We start from the raw sequence: 23,326 nt of genomic DNA on the forward strand, positions 1-23,326 counted from the left end.
CAGCCGCACCTTCCATCCAAGCACGGACTTAATATCACTTTTTTTTTTTTTGTCGATAATATGTACTTGATATCACTTTACAAGACAAGCAGCTATACCTTTCATACCAGTTTGAATAATAGTAACGTGATTACCCAATGATATATTTTTACGAGAATTTGAGGCGTTACCAACTAAACCCATGTGTTTCTAATATCACTTCGATTTGATGGAATTTTACAGAGATGTTAAATGATAAAATAGTTTCTTTCTTCTCCAAGAATTTATCATACTCTTTATCACATTATTCTTTTCGATTCAATCTTATTATTTAAGAAGGACGGATAACCGCTTCAAAGCAACCACAAACAATCATCAGATAGAATATTCAGCAAAAAAAAAACCATCAGATAGAGAAAAATAAAAGGCCCCGTAATAAATGAATTAAACCCAATGTGTTGCCAAAAATGTTTTAAGAGATGATGCCACAACAATTGACATCGTTCAAGCGGTCACCAATCAGGTAACAGCAAAAATGCTTAGCAAAAGCCTCTTCTTCAATGGAAGCTATAGCCTAAAAATAAAGATTCAATATAGGCAACATCAAAACACCAACACAGTACAATTAAGCACCAGCACCAGCCTTTCCCTTCTTCCGCTGGAGTTTCTTCATATAGAATTCAAGTTCTTTCCCTTCCAATATGTACCTACCAGGGAAAAAAAAAAGTTCAATGATTGGTAAAACAAAAGATACATAACAAAGGTAATCTCAGAAACCTTCGGTCTAATTAAGCTTACCCATCAGCTCTGCCACATTGACCAGGTCGGGAAGAGATGCAGGCCAACAACCTACCAGAACCAAACTGCTCTTCAATATGAGGATCAAGTTGACGATCTTTCTGGCGCTTCTCAATCTTCCTCTGAACATGATTGCTCTTCTTAATTTCCTCTGTAGCTGTAGCAGCACCTTCCCCCTCCTATAATTGTTGCCCAAAAACAAAAAATGTCAATTTCTTTTGGAAACTGAAAAATCAGAATAGACAGAACAAAATCAAAACTTAAAGAATGCATCTAGTGGATAACATGCGAAAGAGACAGGAGAGTAGCATGTGGTGTCTATGGTGTCACCTGGATTATTTGTAATGTCTATTAATTAAAATATTTTGATGGTAGGAATACATTAAGGGAGCTTGACATATTATCATGTAGAAATTTATAAAGTTCAATTCCAATAATTATAAGATGAGAAGGGAAAAGGTTAATAAAATGAGTGAAATAAAAGTAGAAAACCCTAACAAAAAAATACATTTAGACAAACAAGAGAAAAGGTGGGACAATTTTGAGAAAGTAGTACACATTACATCAATCATGTAATCCACTTTAAATTATAAAAGTGCAGTAGTATAGTAGATTCAGTTAAACCAGCAATAAACCAGCTTACTATCAATGGGCATAGTCCATACTCACTTTAGAACACATACTTTTTTATACCAATATAAAAGCTAATGAATTCATGTAAAGATCAGAAATAATTACCAAAGCCCAGAATAATTCAATTACTGCAGCACTGGCTTCTAACTTAATTTAAATAAGAAATGTATGACTTAAACACCAGCAGAGAAAAACAGGAAACAAAAGGCATTTATCAATAAATATATCGTTTTTTTTTTTTGGCTATATCTTATATGTTCGGATAAAATTTAAATGCCTCTAACTACAATATAAATGCTTACTTATCAAACAAATAGTGGTTCTTTTTGGGACGGATAAAGGAGGAATATAGAGCATAATGAAGGTGAATAGACCAAGGCATATTATCATATTGACATATCACACTTAATGGATACCACAAGACAAAATGCTAAATTCATAAACAACATTTAGACAAACATATGATTTTTTTTTTTTCTGTAACAAAATTTCACAATCATATATCACCTCTGTGGTTTCCTTCTTAGTGGTCACCTTCTTCTTCCTACCAACATCAACACCATAGTGTTGAAGGTACCATTGCTTAAATGGAGCTGCATCGACTTGAACAATGGCACTCTTCACCAGAGTTTGTGTCCTAACAAGTTCGTTGTTTGAGGCATTGTAAACCACATCAAGGAGACGGGTTTTGCGAGTGACAGCCTCACTACCCCATGAAAAATTCCCTGTATCCAATCTAAGGGCCCTCCACTTCACATTTCCACCTCTCACACGGATTCTCCTTACTGTCTTGTTGCTTGAGAGCTTAGTATTTGCTGGCTGGCGACCAAGTTCATACCTTAATAAATCAATAAAGAATTAGATAAGCAAAAATTATATAAAAACATAATAGAGCATGGATTAAAGCATTATCAGAGAAAAGTGTAAGAACTCATAATATGGTGCTCAGTAACCTGCAACAATGTGAAGTTTGAGTAACCAGCCAATAAGTTTACCCATGTTAGAGGTCTTTCCAACCTCAAATATCAACTAAAATAGTCATCATAGCTTTGCTACCATCTAATGATCCAAAATATGTATGAGAAATATGGCAAAAGCTAAAAAACAAGATTAATATTGAATGGCTGGAACTCTTATAACCCCGCAAAATGCATATGTAGTTGAAGAGATGAAACAGACCAATCAAATGGTAGGAATATGAAGACAACAAGGTGGGCCACCTCAACTTAGCTAAGCCAAAAAAAATTGGTAAAAATCAATTAACGCATATCAGAAAATAGATTTGCAAACATTCTTCAAAACTAATTGTCTATTCTCCCAATGGTTTTAGACATTTAGTTTGACATGAAGGGACCTACACAACCCAACCCCACTTTCTAAAATACTTTTACTGAACAAAATATACATGACATGGACAAAATTCACCTCCCATTGTAGCTATAAAAAAAAATTCATTCCTTGAGGGACTATTTGGTCCAGGTGCAATATACAGAGAAGAGGCATTCACCTAAGCACCAAAGACAAATGTCTTCCTAAAGGCACCTAGCACATAGGTAAGTTCCCAGATCACTTTTAAAATAATTTCTTGATTCTTTGTTTGAGGTTGAAATGACAGGATTCAATGGCTGATAAAAGTCATTGAAGAGAGAATTCCTTATGAATGAGCCCATCCCCAATTACTTTGATAGTTGTCAAATCTTACCATGTCAGGATCAAAACATAAATAAATCCAAATCTAAACAACCACAGATAAATTCAGCCCAGTAGAAATTTTTAGCCATTCAATTTTCATTAAGTTGTTATGGTTTATGCCAAAAATTACAAATTGCAGCACAAATTTTCAGAACATTCTAAATATCCTAATTCTACAACAGTTTTATTTTCATTATAATTCCTGCATTGCAAATTTATAGGATTCTATCTACCAGCATAATGTTAATTAAACAAGCATATATCATCCATCTGTACACCAAAAGTCCAAGATGCCAAAATTCAAACGATAATGGAACAGTTCAGCTTTTGTTATCACAAAATAAAAGACCAAAAATAGACAAAATCCCATCTCAGATTTCCTTAACACCTAAAAGACCCCCAGAAACTAATACCCAAATGGGTACCCATAAAACATTTTCATCAGTGATTATACCACATTTTCATTGACTTGCGTTTTCCCAGATTTCCCAGCAGCCAAACAAATACCCAAATGGGTATCCATAAAAGATATCAATAGCTTTAAATATAAACACAATCATACATATCATACACACAAATATATGTAAGGATAAAGGGAAAAGGGTAATACTTGCGCTTCTTTCTCCAAGCTTTCTTCTTGCCACCAGTGGCACGTCTCTTGTGCATAGAGTCTCTTGAGATACCTGACAAAACAAACAAAACAGTGGGAATTCCATGAGAGATAGGAAAAAATATATATATACCCAAAAAAAAAAGCTTGCTTATTTTTGTGGTTTATGTTTGGATCCTGAGAAAATGGAGGATATCAAATATTCATAAGTTTCATCAGATCATAGAGCGTAAAGGGTCTCGAAGATCCTACCCATCTTGGCCCCGCAGCGAAGTGCTCTCTCTCTCTCTCTCTCTCTCTCTCTCTCTCTCTATAAATGTTAAAACCTTGGTTGTCTGGGCTTAAATATGAAACCCTAGTGCTCTTTCACGCAATTTCGAGAGGAGGGTGTTTTTGTCATTTCAGATTATACTTAAAAAGAGAAGAAAAAAATAGTTTGTACATTTTTTTATTATTATTATTTTAATTTTTGGTTCGGAAGGGAAATTACTAGAATTAGCATGGTCGGATTGGGTTGGGTTGAATGGTTTTTTCAACCTAATTTACCATGATGGGTTTTAAAAAATCCAAATCATCGCAAGGGTTTAACCCAATCCAACTCAACTTACATGGATTGGGTTGAATCTATGGGTTGGATAGATTTTTTTTTTTAATTACTATTATTAATATTAAATTGATAATTAAAACTCTATCAGTGCAAATAAGAGCAAAATTATGACCAAATAATCTTGAGTATAACACTGAATTAACACAAATTATATCAAGAGAACTTAGGGTTTGAGTTTTATTTAGGAAGAGAGGTAAAAAAACAAATAACAAAATTGTATGATATATTTTTAAATATATTTTTTAAATTTTAAATGTATATTAAACATAGGTAGATTGGATTGCGTTAGGCGGATTTGTAAATCTTATGATCCAAACCCAACTTGACCCACTATAAAAACAAATTTCACAACTCAACCCAACCCATTAACACCTAAAAACCGACTAACCAGGTTATGTTAAATCGAGTTGGTTTTGACAGGTTCGCTACACACCCTTGGAGATTAGGATTAACCAATCAATAGGGAAAACAAGTGAACTTGTATTTGACCCATTGAAATGTTTGGTCAACCTATACCTAGCCTAAGCCATTTTTTAAATAAGTGAAATTAAAAAAAAAATAAAAAATAAAATTCTTTCTTGAAAGCAATTTGCAAAATTGGATGTTCTCATTTAGTGGAAAAAGAATTACACTCAAATAATTAAACTCTTTTTAATGGACACGATCTCTTACAGGTGCTTTTAAATCAACTTTTAGCATTAAACCATGTCATTTAGTATTTATGATGAGGACAAAATTTATATACAGTACTTTAAATACTGTTCTTTAAGTTTTTCTCTTAAGATTCAGCTATATGACTACTTAACTAAAAAATATACTTCTATTCCATGAGAAAAAATCTATATAGCAAAATCTTAAGAGGGAATCTAAAGAACAGCACATAAATATTGTATCTAAGTCTTACTCTTATACCACCGCGCACTCTTGGTGCGGTAATCACTCTACAAATATAAGTGTTTGTGAAGTGTGGGGGACAAGGGCTGGGATTCAAGTCTCCAGGAGGGAGTTTTACACACATATACGCTTAAATTAAGTTAGAGTAGAAATTCTATTTTTTTTTTTTTTAAAAAAAAAAAGTCTTACTCTTTAGATGATCATATATTGAAACTAACAAAAAAAATTATGATCCACAACCTTAAGTATTTTTTTATTTAAGGATTAGTGAATTATGAATTATGTAAATTTAAAAATTTATGTATTATTTAAATTTCATTTTTGAGTATTTTGTTATTTGTATTGAAAGAAATGATATATATATATATGATCATATTATTTGTTATTATTATTAACTCAACCCAACTTGATCCGTTTGCGAGGTCTAGAGTATTTTTTTTTCTCAAAAAAATTAAAAAAAAGAGTATGTTTTTTTATGGGAAAAATAACAATTCGAGATTTTGCTCCTGTTCAAATTAAATTTTAACTTTTTGATTTTGTTAGTTTAAACCTTGGAATTTATAACTTGATTAGGAAAATTATGGTGTGTCAGATAAACTTAGTTAAAGATGAGTTAGTGGTAGCTTGGATTGATGGCATGGCAAGTCAATCAGGGTGTCGAGAATTCACCAAATGCAATAAAGTCAAACTCAACATATATGAAAAGTTATTGATATCCATTAGTTACTGTCAAATATTGCAATACCAAGAAAGGAGAAAGGGGGCTGGATTGTTTGGAATAGGGAATATGAGGGAACTAAATGAGAGAAGCAAAGGTAGATGAAAATATAAAAGGGAGGGTTAAAAGACTGAAGACCCTTCAATGGCACCCTGGCAGGAAGAAAGCTCACAATGAAGAGTGGACACAATAAGATAATTGATTATGTATTGCAATATTGACCACGAAGATGAACCAATAGAACTTCTAAATTTCTAATCATTGGCCTTGCTTTTATATGATAGTCAAAATAAAGACATGACAAGGGCATTAATCATCCATTAATAAATGATTAATGCTATAGGCATAACAAATTTTATGACATTTTTACAATAATTGAGTTAACAATTTTTACTAATTCTCACATCTATGGCCACAACTAACATTATATTTTTACCTACCAATATCAACTTAGTTGTCACCTTAGTTGTTACGAATATTATTTTGTCTCTAGAAAAATACTTCAAAATGCATTCAATTAAAGTGAAAAAGATGAAAGGGGTGTAAAAACCCCCCAAAATGCTATTTTTTACACCCGTAGCACCAAAATCCTAGCTACATCTAGGTGTATTCTTAAAATTTTTTTGAACTTTGCTACATTAATTTCTTAAATGTAGAAGTTATTGTAGGTCAGTTGTAAACTCAAAAACTCTTTTTTTATTCACCATCTCTCTTCTAACCCTCTCTTCTCTCTCTTGCTCACAATTTTGGGTGGCAGTGGATTGGTGATTAGGTTAGCGTATAGTGGGTTGTGTTGTAGGTTGCGATTTTAGTTGGCAGTGGTTGGTTTTTGTTGGTTAAGTTTTGGTTCAATGTTGGTGGTGGCTATTGGAGGTTGGTTGTTCGTGCCTCGCTCTATGTTGGTTGTGTAGATGGATCAGTGTTGACGGCGGCAATGAGGTGGATTAACATTGGTTGATGATTGCAGGGTTGTGAGTTGTTTGATCGGTTGAGCTTGTGGGTCACTTGATGGGTTGTGGGTTTTGTGCGTGAAGCTTGGGTCATTTTGGCGGTAGCAATGGCAAGGGCTGATTGTGGAGGTGGCTGGTTGAGTTTTGTGGTTAGTTATGTGGGGTTTGCTGGCTTAGAAGAGAGAGAGAGAGAGATGAATAAATATATAAATAAATGAATAGTATTGAGTATAACGTGAAAAATAAGATATGAGATGTAGAGTAAGCTGTAAAATAATGTGCTGAAATAGATAAAATGTTTAGAAAAAAGCAAATAGATAGAATGAATATGATTTTTAGTGTAAAATGAATATGATTTTAGAACTCCGGGTGCTAGCGAGCTAAAGACACTTTTTGGCTAACCTCCACTAGACACACCGTTTTCTTTGGATTAATAACTAGTTAATTACATACTCCCCACGAGTCCTTGACCTTCTTCTTGAAAGAACAATAGCCGGAGGTACTATTTTAGTTTTTAATTAATTGAATACAATTTAACACAAGGATATAACAATTACTTCAACTTTTTCATCCTCCATCACCCCATCTCTCGATTCTCTCCTACCAAACACTTGCATATAAAGTGTCGAATTATTTTTCCCTCCATTTTTTTCTATCCTTCTCATCTTTTCTTTCCTCTCACATTTTCATCTTCCTTCAATACCAACTAAAGTAAAGACCTATCAAATAGTAAGGAAAAGAAAAACCTCAGGAAAAAAAAAAAAAAAATCAAAACCCACATTAGTTCATCACAAGTTTCTTCTATTAATAAGAGTTCACAAGTAAAAATTTATGTCAATAATCCCCAGTGCAGAAAATTCATTTCAACCTCTACGCCAAGAGCAAGTCCTATTTATCAAAGGGAAACAAAGAGCAGTAAACCACTAAAATGAGGGATTCACTCTTATAAGAAAGAAATCAAAGTTCGTGTTGCACTCCATTTATGCCTTGCTGTCTACACTCATTGGCTCAGCTTCCTTAGCTGCAGCTTTCTGCATATACAAGACAACACAAGTTTAAGCAACACAGCCAACCTCAATATACTCATCACAGCAAGTATAGTAGTAAATGCAGAATTTACTTACATCTGATTCATGAGGCTCCAACTTATTTAGCTTGGCAAACATGTTGCCATAAAACTTGGCCTCTTTCTTATTGTATTCCTTGACCTTCTCCTTCAAGGTTTTGTACTCAAGCTTCACATCCCTATTTCAACATAACAAAAGCAACAAATCAGAGGGATGGACGGAAATTTGTGTATATTTAGTCTCATCCTAGTCTTTAATGTTCGTGTACATTTTGAACAAGACCTATTACTGTTAGCAACTGTGGGCTATTCTAGAAATAGAGATGTCACAAACCTGTTGTCAGGGTCAATCTCAAGAGCTTTCTTGATATCAAATTCGGCTAAATCCAAGTCTGCCAGTTGAATATATGCCTGAGCCCTTCTGTAAAGAGCCTTAACATTTCTACTCTCAAGCTCTAACACCTGCATATTCACAAGCAATTAGTATAAATGTAATATAGACTAAAAGACAAGCCAAAACATTAAACCAAAGTATATAACCTTGGTGCACAATTTTTCAGCCTCCTTGTACTCTCTTAACTTCAACTTGCAAGCTGCATTGTTCAGATTGCATGCAACCTTCAATGCTTTAGACTGCTTTTTGTCCTCCTCTTCAAAGGCCGAGTCATAATCAATGTACTTCACAGCCTACACAAATGAAAGATGGACTTAGTCCGGGCATATCACAACCAAAAACAGTGATTCAAGTAAAATTGCTTGTCATGTCACAAGCTCCTTATAATGTGTACCTTCTCATATTTCTTGGAAGCCTTTGCATATTTACCAGCCTTGAACAATAAATTTCCTTCTTCCTTCTTTTTACCAGCGGCTTCAATTTTTTCTGGAGTGTTCATATCCCATGATTCCTTCTCCTAAAAGAAAAACCATTATAATAAATTGAATTCAAAACCCACACATTTTTATAACATAACCCAATGAAATTAAAACGTCTTTACAACTGAATCAAAGCCCATACAACTAACCTTGTCAAAAGATACCATCTCAACCTCATAGGACACAGTGGAGTTGGGAGGAACCACAGCCAACTCCTGCTGTGATTCAGAGGACCCAAAAGCATACTCCGGGGCTATAGTCAACAAGGCTACCTCACCCTTCTTCATTGTCATCACAGCTTTATCAAGCCCATCAATAACTTGCTCTACCAACAAATCCAGTCCTCAAGTCAGTCAATACACAGCTCAAAAGTGAACAAAATCAGTAACCAAGAAAGGGTGGCTCCAGTTTTTACCATCATCTGTCTTGAATTCAAACAGCTCATCTCCATCTCCATGGCCTTTCTTTAAAAATACAGTACCATCTTGCAGTTTACCAATCAATTTCACTGCCAGATGCAAAATAATGGAACTCATCAGGAACCATACAATCTAGCATAGGTAAAAGAACACATTTACTTCTAAAAAAATTTAACACTAACATTTGACAACAGATCCATCATTTGGACGCTCATAGCCCTCTCCTTCCTTCAGGATCTTCTTTATAACCTTCTTGTCATCAATGATTTCTGATACAGTCTTCCATGATACCAATTCAAGAGTTATCTGCAGTGTTGCATTTGGTGGGACTGCACCTTGATCACCAGAAGCTGGGCGACCCTTTTCCCCAAATCCATCTGCAACCAATAGTCAACAAAATAAGAAAAACACAATCAAATACATGGCTGCTATATAACTGGACTTCAAGAAGACAACTTACATTGTGGCTTCACTGTCAAAAGCACCTTTTCCCCCTTCTTCATTGTTTTAACAGCCTTGGACAGTGCAGGGCAGAAACAACCTGTTCATAAGTGGAAATTAAATTAAATATGCAAAACCAACACTGACCTCAAAGGGTCTTGGTTCTGTAGAAGGACAAGTAACATACCCTCTTTAACGGTGAATTCCACTCCCTCAGATTTTGCAATGAGAGTTCCATCCTCAAGGCGAACTTCATACTTAACTGCAATGAAATAAAGATGGAATTACTTATCAAAAAAAGAAATAAAGATGGAATTATAAGTTATAACAATGTCACTTAAAAGAGTACAACAATTGAGAAAAAAAAATTCAAAGAAGTTGGAAAAGTATACTGTACCTAACACTTCATCAAGGTCCTTTGGATTCTCCCATTTCTCTCCTTCAGTGAGAATCTTCTTAAATATTCCACCATCCTTACATATGTCCTTGACACTAGTCCAAGACAGCAACTCAACATCGAATTGCAAAGTGGCATTTGGTGGAATGGTTGGAGGAGAACCAGACTCACCATAAGCTAGCTCAGGAGGAATGGTAAATAAGGCATTTTCACCTTTCTTCATAGTTTTGATACCCAGATCCCATCCTTTGATTACTTGTCCTGCCATCACAACCAAAAAGAATGTCATGTAAGTTCAAATCTCTAACCTTCAACAAGGGCCACCAGTATGACATCATGTAAAATGAAAACAAGGAATAACTAGAGGGACCAGTCTTCATAGACAGCAATTAAATAAGTTGTAGAGTAAAATTACAAGCAATCCTAAAATAATTAAGAGCTGGTATTATAGAGAGACAGACTATAATGGGAAACACAAAAGGATATCCTTCCTCCTATTTTTCTTCACATAATGGTAATCATTTAGCAACAAAAATAGAGCACCCCTGAGATCTTCCAAGTTTCAAGTACTGAGGTAGGATAACAAAGGCATATGGTGTAACTACAACCCCAAAAGGCAAAGCAATTTTTAAATCTCTTTCCTCGTTTGAGAGAGGTCTGCACATAATTAACTGTGTTTCCTATAACAGATCATGAAAGAGCTTGATGTGGACTCAACATTGACAAAGGTTTGATAATGTGAGAACATGATTGGAAGATGCCTCAAGCCAGACACATTTCCCCTTGAACATTATCAGCTCCAAAGGCAATAAAAAATGAAACCCCCCATATAATTGATCTCTTAATTATTTCTGGGTACCAAAACTTCCATCCAATTTGACATGGTCTCATCATATTCTACAGACTTACCTCTTTTTCTTTTTTAATTTTTACTTTCGACATGTTCCATGGCATATGCTCAACCTTCCAATCAATGCATATTATTCCATCAGTGGCAAACTGGTACTGAGCCACCACATTTTACTGTACCTTTGCATCTGTAGCTTCTCCATCAGTATTCACCACTTTTTTTTTTTTTTTTTTTTTTTTTTTTTTTTTTTGGGGGGGGGGGGGGGGGGGGGGGGGGGGGGGGTGAGTTTACAATTAGAACACAGACATGTGCACACACCAAGCGTAATGAGAGAGCAAGAAACGGACATTTAAGAAGGAACAAGGGAAAAACTCAAAATTTGACTTGACCCTTCACTAATATTGTGCAGAACAATGTATATTGGGTGGTTATCAGCTTTCAATATTCATGCTACTGGATTATGCATTCACGCTCATTTATTGGTGCATCATGACTGGATTAAAGCCAGCATGTACATGAGAAACTTTTCTATTGATGCAGCACCTATCCACATACAACTAAGAAGCACAGACACTACAAAATTCTCAATGTGTCCCGTGTCAGATGAGACACCATTGCATACGTATACTTAGTGTGTTTTCTAGGTTGGAAAAAAATATAATTCTTTAACATCAAATAATATATATATATATATACATATATATATGTTTTTAATAGTTGTTATTTTAAAAACTAAAATTAACTTGTTATATCCCCAAAGATGTCGTGTCCTAATTTTTCAAGCATTATCATGTGGTGTCTCATGTTGTCATATGACTCATATCCATGTCTGTATCAATGATTCTTAGGGTGATTGTCCACTTTCAAAGTAAGCACAGGTATCAGAATCCAGCACAACCACTTGTTATGGAAATACTTAAAAACTAATGCCACACTCCTAGAATGCCCGGGTATCAACATAAAAATAAAAGGGGAAAATGCACTTTCCCCCTTTTATGTTTAGGGTAGTTCACAATTTCCCCCTCTATGTTTGAGAAATGAGCAAATACCCCCATTACATTATTTTCTCAGTTAAATCCAATGGGAAGAAATTATTAGTCATACTCATACACCACAAAGAAGAGAAAGTTGAGAATTGCATTGTATTAGTCATACTCATACACCACAAAGAAGAGAAAGTTGAGAATTGCATTGTATTCTTGGATTGAATTTGTAATCGTTGTGATTTTGTTGGATTTAACTGAGGTATCGGAGTGGGGATATTTGCTCATTTTCAAACATAAAGGGGGGAAATTGGTTGGCTTCCAAGATAAGGGTGGGAATTGTGAACTAGCCTTATACTATGGGGGAGGAAGTAGTTTTTCACCAAAATAAAAACATAGGTCAACAACACAGAATACACAATACTGAAGCAGCTTGGAGAATCTGGAAAACTGAAGCAAGCTCTGTCCATTTTGTCCCATATATTTTCTGTCAGCCCCATCTATCTGAATTATCTTGCGTTCAATAGTACCCTGAATTTTCCTTCACTGGTTAGATTTGGTTGTCTCTTGTACTCACTTAAAAAAACCATTTCTTAATTGATTTTACCCTTATCTCTTTCCCTCATTGTTCCCTGTGGTGTGTGTAAGTTTTTCCATTTTATTTCCTTTTCAAATTCATGAAAGCGGAAAAGTAGAGTCTTCTTTTCCACTGACCCGATATTTTTTGGGACCATAAAAAATCACAACAGATGGAATTTTACTAATAGCTAGCAGAAACAACTCAATGCTACTTTCATCTCATACAACAACTACCAAGCCTTAACCCTAAAATTTTGGTATCGACTATGGATCCTCAATAGACTAGTTAGGATCAGCCACATGTATTCTTTTCGCCATTCAATTTAATTTGAAGTAATACTCCTAGTGACTTCCTAATTAAGCATCGTTTTTACTAATTCTATTTAATGTTATTTTTTATCTTCCTCTACTCTTTTTTGTTCCACCGATTTAAATCAATATTACTTTGTTCACACACAGAGTCTTGAATTTGAGAAATCCTAACGGTTTTTTTCTTTCTTTATTGGTAATTACACAGTTTTAAATCAACTACCTCACCCTGCACCTTGTTCTTAGAGGAGATAGAATTTGAGCTAGAACCCATTCATGAAATATCTCTTTTGCTTTTCTTTTTTTAACATCTTATTTACCCAAAACATGCTATTTTTTATACTTCATAGCAAGGAAAAAAATTCAAACAGAATTCAGAAAGTAACAGTTTCTTATCATAGAGGTACTAACCATGTTTACTAGTACACACGAATTCAAGCTTCCAATTTGAATACAATGCCTCATACAATCAAAATAATCAGCACCCAAATTCCAAATATAAGTAAATAGAATAGTTAAAAAGAGTACACGTAATTTCAATATCATTTGAGCTAGAACTCAATTCATGAAACATCCCAATATAATTTTTTTTTTCCCTTTTATAAACAACTTATTTACTCAAAAACATACAATTTATGGTACTTCATAGCAAGGAACAAATTTCAAACAAAAATATTAAAAGAAACATTTTCTTATTATAGAGCTACCAATCAACTTGAACCCAAAACACAATGCTCATACAATCTCAAAAACCAAAACCCAATTTCCAAATTCAATAAAATGAAAAAAAAAAAACCCAAATCGCTTGCTCACTCACCTTGTCCGAGAGTGAACTTGAAAGGCGTCCCTCTATCACGACTCGAATCGAACTGTGTCCCATCAAGCAAAGTCCCCGTATAATGAACTAAAATCAACAACAACAAAAAACCCATTAATTCAACAACAACAACAACAACAAAAAAAAAAAAAAAAAAAAAACCCAATTCTTTAAAAACCACGAAAAACGCAAAACAATTATTAAAAAAAAAAAAACAAAATACCCCACCTTCGACCTCGTCGCCATTTTCAGGTGTTTCCCAGTTTTGACCTTCTTTCAAAAGCTTCTTCTTCAACCCTTGTTTACCGATCTCCTTCTCTTCACCGACTTTGAGAATGGGAGGAGTGTCTTCTGGGAGATCCAAATCGTCGACTTCGTTCATGTTCATCATCTCGTCAGCCCCAGTCGGCATTTCGAAGTCCTCATCCATCTCAAAAAAGCGATAGAGATAAGAGACAAAAAAGGATTCTAAGCTTACAGAGACAGAGACACAAAGAGAGAGAGAGAGAGACTGTATGTGTGTGTTTAGAGTGTGAATCTCAAAGCGGGTGTGTGGGGGCTTTAATGGCGTGGAGAGAGAGACATACAAAGAGAAAGATGGGTTCTAGAGAGTTCGGAGAAAAGGGTTTAAAGAGTGTAGAAACTAATCTAAGGGTCCCCGATGGTTCCAGAGACTACAATGAACGGTTTAAACGTTCTGTTTTGGTCTTCAAAAGATATATTATTCATTACTATTATTTTAAATTTTTCTTCAAGTACATTCTCAAATTCACAACTAGTTTCGTACCCATTTCTAAAGTCCCAAAAAAAAATTAAATAAAAAGAAGAAGAAGAGGAAGGTAAAGTGATAGGTTTGTATAAATGTGATATCTAACTAATCATGATCTTTTTCTCAAAAAAAAAAAAGAAACCTAATCATGATCTATCACATAAAATAGTTGTAAAAATGAGTAGAATTGATTTGTGGTCATATAATGACTCTAATTTTAAATTGATTTAAAGCTATTTAACTCTAACCCACTCTTGGATAATTGAAATGTCCATTAATGTGTAGTTTTGGTTACATAATTTTTTTTTAAATAATTTCATTTAAATAAAAGAAAAATTAATAGTCTTATAAATCAACATGTATGCTTTGTTTGTTTCGATGATAATATTTTCTAGAAAATTGGTTATTTTCTAGAAAGTATTTTCTAGAAAACTATTTCATTTTTTTTAGAAAATGGGTCATTTTTTAAAAAGTATTTTCTAGAAAAATATCTCATTTTTCAATGTTTGGTAGCAATCTTAAATAAGTTGAAAAACAATCTCCAAACTTCTCTAATTTAACTTTCTATGAGATAAAGTTGTTTTCCTAAAAAAATTTAATAGAAAACAATCTCTACAAATAAATCATACTTTTTCTATTAACCAAAATAGTTTTTCTTTGACTCATTTATTCTGATTTTACCAAACATTGAAAGATGCAGAAAACTATCTTTATATAAGGTTTTTAATTGAAACAAACAAAGTGATAATGACTAGAATAGATAACTCTAAATTATTCTAGAGTTAAACTTTTAAAAATAAAATTTTATTAATGAGAAGAGCTAAACTTTTCTTCATTCTTTAAATATTTTAAGGCTAAAATATTGATTTCCTCCCTTAACTTTATAATAAGTTTGGTTTTCATCACTAATGAATTGGACAATATTGGGTTGAGAGATTGGGATTTCACTAAGCCCTAAGTCAAAATTTTGGGAATATTTTTTTGTTCCATATGGAAATATTAAGTATGGGCAAGTTAGAACAAAAATGAAATAAAAATAAAAAGAAAGTCGGTGCCTTGATTTTATTTTTTTCCTTTTATTAAAAAAAGCATAAATTTAATATGAAAAAAAATTACAAAGTAAATGTTGGGATAGACCCAAAGAATGACAATTGTTTTGCTAAAAATACAAAATTAACAACCTTATATGTAGGAGGGAGACAACAATACAACTGAAAAAGAACAAGTATCTAGTGCTTTCCAAAAATCCACCTCAAAGCCATGAAAGTCACAAAAGGGGCACTTTAGATCTAGAAGAGAAAGCCCATCCTTGCAGTGCTAACACCAATGTTCAGAAGACAAGAGAAGAAAACCATTGGGTACTAGAGCTACAGCCATGAGAATCGATCCAACTATTTTAGTGCGTTTGGGCTTAGATCTGAAACCAGTCCATGGTAGATATGGACCCAAGGTACATAAGTGTAGATCTTCAAGACCTTTTAAGGTGAAATGTTTAATCTATATTCTAAGAGGATCCTATTGTAGCATTGCAAGTTTCCAATTGTTGACAAGGAAGATGTGTTACGTTAATGGGTCTTTTGTGTACACCATAGTTTCATGGGCTCTAAAGAGCACTGGAAGCCTTAGTTGAGTTTTGCATGAGCTAGTTTTAGTTTTATTTAGTTTTGCTTTTCATTTTTAATAGTTTTTCACTTAACTTTGTAGATATGTTTGTATTTACGAAGCAATAGTCGATGCCAAAATTTTTTGATCTAATCATGGATTTTAGTATGCCAACTACTAGTATTTTCAAATTTGATGATTTGGATATGATTTGAGAAAAATTTTAGATACTTCGTTTATTTAGTTGCAAATAGAAAATTTTTTGGATTATAGGTTTAGTTTTACTCGTGTTAATATCCTTAGTCTTAAAATTATCTTGTTGATCATGGATCATGGTTATAAATTTGTAATGCGAGTTTCCGGGCCTTGTAGCCTGGTGGTACCCGATACTGTGTGTATTTATGAGCTCAGAGGTTCTATCCCCATAATTAATCAGCAAAAAAAAAAAAGTAATACGAGTTTGAGTCATATCACAGATCTCTTTATCTGTAATTATATTCTTGGACTTAGGAATGGGTGCTAGCATATATTTCACTTCGAGGCCCATAGTCCAGCCAAGTCTCTTTTCACTCCTGTCCAGTCTAGACAAGGTTAAAGTCCAGCTCGGTTAAGGAGTTTTCTCAAACCGAAGTAGATTTTGAGTACTGTCATCAAAGAGGACCAATATTATTGGATCATGGTTATAAATTTGTAATGCGAGTTTCCGGGCCTTGTAGCCTGGTGGTACCCGATACCATGTGTATTTATGAGCTCAGAGGTTCTATCCCCCATAATTAATCAGCAAAAAAAAAAAAAAAAAAGTAATACGAGTTTGAGTCATATCATAGATCTCTTTATCTGTAATTATATTCTTGGACTTAGGAATGGGTGCTAGCATATATTTCACTTCGAGGCCCATAGTCCAGCCAAGTCTCTTTTCACTCCTGTCCAGTCTAGACAAGGTTAAAGTCCAGCTCGGTTAAGGAGTTTTCTCAAATCGAAGTAGATTTTGAGTACTGTCATCAAAGAGGACCAATATTATTGCCGAAGGCAACACAAAACTTATGGATCATATACTTAACAAGCCCATGTAACTCTTATATTCTACTGGCCTAAGAGCCCACTATATCCCACGGGTCACACAGTTAGTACTTTCAAAAAACAGTGTGGCTAATAGATGTGATTGTGACTGTACCCTCCTTATCAAATTCTCCATTTCTCCGACCTATGGTCATATTTTTGCCTTCAGATTTGTTATCTGGGATAATAAAAAATCTCAGTTCCCTTGCGTGTATATGGGCCTCCTTAATGTTAAGCTTTGTCTTTTGTTTTGAGAGAGTTTTAAGTAAGGATGGCAATGAGACGGGACATGGTCGAAGGGTGAGGTCTTCACCTTTGCCCTGCATAGTTTTGTCTTGTCCTATTCCCGCCCTATCCCGCGTGATGAAAAAAATTTTCTTACCTCATACTTACCCCTTAAGGCTCCATGAAGTCCCGTCCTATCCCATAAAACTCTACTATTTGTTAATTTTCCCCACAAACTTTACATTTTTTTAATAAAACCTATTTCATTAATAAAAATATACTTGAAATTACAACTAAATTTATCCATCAAATCAAATTAATTTTTAGCAAAAATTAAATAATATTGTCCAAGCATTTAATAAGACAATATCACAACATAAACAAAAATTTCATAGTATAACAAATAACAAAATAGAGGCAAAGAGCCACGTTAGATAGAATAAAATAAGCTAATGTTGATATATTTATTTAAATAGTAGGGTTTTAGTGTATGAAAAATTTACAATTATAACTTTTATCAATGCGAGGTAGGGCGGGAAAGGGTGGGTTTTAAAAAGTCTAAACCCATCACAGCCCCGACTTATGGTGTAGGGCTAAAATTTTTCCCCATCCCCGCCCCACTACCTTTACGGGGTGGGAAAAACCCACGCGGGGCGAAGCTGGGTTGGGCAGGATTGCCATCCATATTTTTAAGTGAAATGATATATGTGAGTCTTTTTGGAGAGAATTTTTATTTTTTAGGTGTTTTTAGCTATGAGTAGTGAAGGCTGGTGATGTAAGTGTGATTGGGGTTATTTTTTTCTTGCTTTTCGATGCTTGATACTTAGTTGTTGGTTTTTAAATACTGCATAGTTCATGGTTTATAGAAATGAACTTTACCATTACGTTTAAAAAAATTTCATCATTTTCAAATATAATTTGTGTTAGACTAGAAGCAAATCAAAATGCAAATATAGAATGTAATGATTTTGTGTTGCTTCATTAGTTACAAAAGGTATTCAAAGAGCTGTTACAAAATATATCAATTGTCCAAATTGTTAGATATCCTATTCAAAAAATTGTGTCAAATATGTTGTCTAAAAAATATTGTCCACTAATTGTGCATACGAATGTGCTTGCTATTCAAAAAATTGTTCAAAAAAATTTTCCATCATACTTCAGAATCTTGTATTATCGTATTTTTTTTTTTTGAAGCATTTTTGTATAACTAAATATGAGATAAACAATAGACTGCTCCAAGAGAAAGGATGATAAATTGATAATTGAACATCTCTTAAGAAAATGCGGAAATAATAAGAAATAGTTAAATTTAATAAGCAAAGCTAAGGAATTTTTTTTAAAAAAATAGTAGTTTTGAACATACCATGTACCCTAAATGTGTTAATCATCTAAATAAATGTGTTACATGTTTTTAGTAAAATCTAGGGTGCCATTATTTAAATTTATAACTAAATTTATACTATATTTTATTTACAATATATATATATATATTTATTTATATAAGGGAGGAGAGATTTTTGAAAAGTCAAAGGAGGAAACGGCTCCCAAGAGCACACCTCTGTGTGACAAAAAAAGTGTAAATACTTTGACAAAATGACACGTATCATCATTGTATGGCAAAATTTGCCAAACAGTGAAAATTCTAAAAAATTTTGGTCGGACAGCATGCGTTCAAACTTATTTAGTTAGTTAGACTGTTTTTGAAAGTCGAGTTTGGCAAACTCGACTTTGGACTGGAGTACAGACACAATAGTGGCGTTTTTTTTAGTGGCGTTTGTCAAAAACGCCACTATAGGTTCCCTATAGTGGCGTTTTTTATAAACGCTGCTATAGCCACTAGAACTATAGTGGCGTTTTTTATAAACGCTGCTATAGCCACTAGAAAAACGCCACTATAGTGTCTGTTTTCCAGCCCAAAATCGAGTTTGCCAAACTCGACTTTTAAAAACAGTCTAACTTATTAAATAACTTTGAACATGTGCCACGCGCCTAAATTTTTCTCAGGAATAGTTTGTTTGGCAATTTTTTCCTCATTGTATACATCAGCTAATTGTGAGAATCCAACTTTTATAATATAAATAAATAAATTAAATTAGATGTGATGTGATGTGATGAAAAAGAGGGGAAAATGAGAGTAAATGCTATGGACAAAACAAAAACTCATAATATTCCAAAATTAGCATGCCATATCATTTTAAAATTTTAAATTGGAGATTGTGTTGGGACCTTGTATGAGTTGGCAATGTAATTTAGAAAAGTTATGAAATTATTGTGGTTTTTTATTATGTCCCCAGCAATACTAAAAAATAAAAAAACATTTGAATTTTTTTCCAAATTGTGATAATTTAATTAGATTAGATATAATTAGACATTTATGGGAAGAAAGTAGTTGTGTTTATTATTGTACTTTTGAATTTCTTCCCTAATTGTATTACTTTTAATTATGGGAAACAAATTTCAAAAATAAAAATTGGAAGTTTTTTTATTTTTTTATTTTTATAAACAACTCAAAATCTATGAGGACAATGTCATATAATTTTCTTGCTATATATGTAAAATTTTAAAATTATGCAGATAATTTTTTTTAATTTAAAAAAAAAAAAGACTTTTAAGCATTTTTTTTTTTCAAATTGGTTTGAGTAATGCTAAAGACACAATAAAAAGAATGTCATAGCATTACTCAACAATTGCAATACATTTAATTAGATTAGATATAATAAATTAGATAAGATTAAATAGATAAATTATGATTTTTGGTTTTCCTATTTCTTGTAGAACTAAGACTTTGTCATACCTTTTTCAGAAGAGCATAGGTGAAAATCTCTTTTATAAATACACTTTAGGAGGAGACGGTGATCATCAAGTTTTTATCAAGTTAGTTTCTATTGAGAGGTTTTGTCATATTCTTTTGCCTACTAGTCTATAATTCTTGTAGAATTTATCTTTTGTGGAATAGTTGTAGTTATTGTGTGTTACATATTTTGCTTCTACACTCCTACGCTGCATTAGATGGCTAAACTTTCCTTTTTCCATTTATTCCTATTTGTTTTCCTTGTTTTCACTGGTAAGGGTTTTTTTTAATTTATTTATTCAGAAACAGAACATTATGAAGTTTATAAATATGTTGGTATATGAGAAGTCACAATATTATGTATATTTAGAGGAATAAACTCTATTTAGACTAAGAGTGGATAAGAAAGCCTTGTTCTTTGAGCTAAGATATGTGTAACTGCATTATCTTGCCTAACAAAATGAAGGAAAAGCTTTACAAAGAGCTAGCAAAAGAAGGCTATATAAGTATTTATTTATTTTGTATATTTACAAATCGTTAACATGTGCAACAACGCAAGTGGAAGAGTCTAGTGTGTGTGTGTGTGTGTCTATATATATGAATACAGCTGTAAATTAATGACTTTGTATGAAATAATATAGTTGATTTAATTAAACATATTTAGAGAATATGAAACTTAATTTAATTAGAATGTGAAAATATAGGCTTTTAAAAGTATACGTGATAAAATGATAAGAAGTCAATAAATAGCCCAAGGCTTTTATTTTATTTTATATATGCTATATTAATAGTAACCTCCTCACTTACGCAAAACACATGTTGTGTGAGTGGCTTTGGTTTTTTTTATTTTTTATTAGTTTGAATGTAACATTTGTTGTTTTTGTGGGTGAAAGTTGTTGATCTTGTCATCATTTTTTGTAGTTGCAATTATGGTGCCCAAAGCCGGTGCACTATGTATCACTAGCACAGTATTGAATCCCAATAGCTGTGTCCTTTACGACTGTGGAAAGTAGTGCTTTGAACAGTATAAAGGCACTGGACGGTGCTTACAGAAAACAGGTGGCCTTAATCCTACTTATTTTTGCAACTGTATCCACCCTTGTGGCCCCCCAGCATGAACTTAAGAATTTTGCATATGTCGTCAATAAAGAGCAAATTGTAACCACTTCCACCCATGACACAGTCTAGAAATCCAGGGACAGAGAGAGTTTGGTCTAAAGATTAGACACAGCTTATTTTGAATAATAAAAAAATTTTCAACCAGAATTTTATATGTAGCATTTTTACCTAGTTATGGCATTTTTAAAGATTGCTGCAATTTTTTTTTTTTTTTTATTTTTTGTTTTTGTTTTGGGTGCAGTGGTTCCAAAAATGTGGCGATAGAGTACCCATTTGTTAAAGTAATAATGATCTCCCAAAAAAAAAAAAAAAATTTAATGTTCAAGTTTATGACATTGATGTGCTAAGTGAAATATATGTTTGCACCCATTCCAAAGTCCGAGAATTGAAGGTTGGCTCCACCTTCGTGTGGTTTTCTCTACCACCTCTGTGTGGTCCTTCTCTTCACCTCCGTGTGGTTTTCTCCACCTCCGTCTGGTCTTTCTCTACCACCTCTGTGTGGTTTCTTCTCCCCACTCTCACTGTGGGTCCTTTTCAACTAAATCTTATTTTCCCATCAATCTATCCCCAAAATCTCAGTATTCATACCCATATTTCATACCCAAATCTCGCGAGTTTGCTCAAGGAGGCGACCATCTTTGCTCATCAGTGGGTCTGGTTTGTTGTCTGTGTACAACGGGTATTTTGCCGTTCGTGGGTCTTGGTTGCTGGAATAGCCCTAAATCCACAGCCAGTGAGTGGATCGACGCCCTTGTTTGGTAAGATTCATACTTCCCCTTCATTTTGCCTAGTTTATGTTGGGTCTTGGTCCTTTTGTTGCTCCTTTTGGGTTGAGTTGACAAGCAAAGGTTTCCATCCATCTCACCATGCGTATTTTAGCCTGGAATTGTAGAGGTATAGGTAGAGATTCAAAAGTTAGAGCTCTTAAGGAGCTAATACGAGTTTCAAACCCGAATTTGGTGTTCTTATCTGAAACAAAAATCAAATCTCCTAGAATTGATAGAATTAAAACCCATTTAAACTTCTTTGATTGCTTTTATGTGGAAGCCAATGGTCGAGCTGGGGGTTTAGCTTTGTTTTGGAGAATGGGTGTTGATTTGGAGACTGTCTATTCAGATAGCAATTTAATTGCTTCTCTAATCTACTCTGACCTAGAAAGATCTCCATGGATGTTGTTCTGTGTATATGGTCCTCCTATAAGAGCCAAAAGGAAAAAAATTTGGGCAAAGGTGGAAGACTTGGCAAAGTCTTTTTCAGGGCCTTGGGCAGTAATGGGTAACTTTAATAGCATCAAGGGCTCAAAGGAGAAAAAAGGAGGACAACATGTAGGGGAAAGCTCAATTAATAGTCTTAGGGATTTTATAAATAATATGGGTGCCATTGATCTAGATTTCATTGGTCCGTCCTTTACCTGGTCCAATAGATGTGAAGGTCTTGCAAATATTAGGCAGAGGTTAGATCAATGTTTGTGTGATCAAGAATGGCAGACTCTCTTCCCTAAGGCAGGCATTTGGCATCTTGTCAATGCGAATTCTGATCACAACCCAATCCTCTTAGATACCCACATGGAGAACACAAATCTTGACAAGCCTTTTTGTTTTGAGGCTATGTGGACTAGGGATGAAACAAGTAAAGAAATAGTAGAAAATGCTTGGCAAACGAAAGTAGACGGCCCACAATGCCTTAAACTGGCCAAAAAACTGGATGCAACTAAGAGGGACCTTAAAAGATGGAATAAGAGCTGTTTTGGAAATTCAAGAGAGAGAATTAAAGAGTTGGAGTAGAAGATAGCACAAATTCAGAGTTTAGAGGCCACAAAAGAAAATTTGGAGCTTGAAGCTTCTTTGAATTTAGAATTGGATGAATGGTTGGCAAGAGAGGATCTAAAGTGGAAACAAAAATCTAGAGAGATTTGGATAAAGAGAGGGTGATAGGAATACTCGCTTCTTTCATCTCTATACTTTAATCAGAAGAAGGAGAAATTGTATTCAAGAAATCAAATTGAAGGATGGTTCTTGGATAAATGAGGGGGAAGACATTCAGAAGTATTTTATTGAGAACTTTAAGGCTCTTTATCAATCTAGCTCTCCTAATATTCCGGAAAATTTGGAAAACCTGATAGACCCATGCATCTCAAATATGGAAA

General features: G+C 33.8%; 2 protein-coding genes across 2 annotated transcripts; both read right to left on the reverse strand.

Moving 5' to 3' along the window:
- Window positions 1-390: 390 nt before the first annotated feature.
- On the reverse strand, window positions 391-4,057 carry LOC115962157 (40S ribosomal protein S8-like). Its single transcript, XM_031081044.1, has 5 exons — window positions 3,965-4,057; window positions 3,713-3,785; window positions 1,918-2,248; window positions 778-956; window positions 391-686 (listed from the first exon to the last, which is right to left on the reverse strand). Exons 1-5 carry the CDS (start codon window positions 3,966-3,968, stop codon window positions 605-607), a joined length of 669 nt encoding a protein of 222 aa, XP_030936904.1. The 5' UTR covers window positions 3,969-4,057; the 3' UTR covers window positions 391-604.
- A 3,604-nt stretch (window positions 4,058-7,661) lies between these two features.
- Window positions 7,662-14,250, reverse strand: LOC115960329 (peptidyl-prolyl cis-trans isomerase FKBP62-like). The gene is made up of 13 exons (XM_031079169.1): window positions 13,844-14,250; window positions 13,616-13,702; window positions 10,078-10,338; window positions 9,868-9,942; window positions 9,700-9,780; window positions 9,422-9,616; window positions 9,236-9,328; window positions 8,970-9,145; window positions 8,736-8,858; window positions 8,488-8,634; window positions 8,282-8,409; window positions 8,006-8,126; window positions 7,662-7,912 (listed from the first exon to the last, which is right to left on the reverse strand). The coding sequence occupies exons 1-13, from the start codon at window positions 14,043-14,045 to the stop codon at window positions 7,862-7,864; spliced, it is 1,740 nt and encodes a 579-aa protein (XP_030935029.1). The 5' UTR covers window positions 14,046-14,250; the 3' UTR covers window positions 7,662-7,861.
- Window positions 14,251-23,326: the final 9,076 nt, after the last annotated feature.

Source organism: Quercus lobata, chromosome 9 (assembly GCF_001633185.2).
Source record: "Quercus lobata isolate SW786 chromosome 9, ValleyOak3.0 Primary Assembly, whole genome shotgun sequence".
Lineage (NCBI taxonomy): Eukaryota > Viridiplantae > Streptophyta > Magnoliopsida > Fagales > Fagaceae > Quercus > Quercus lobata.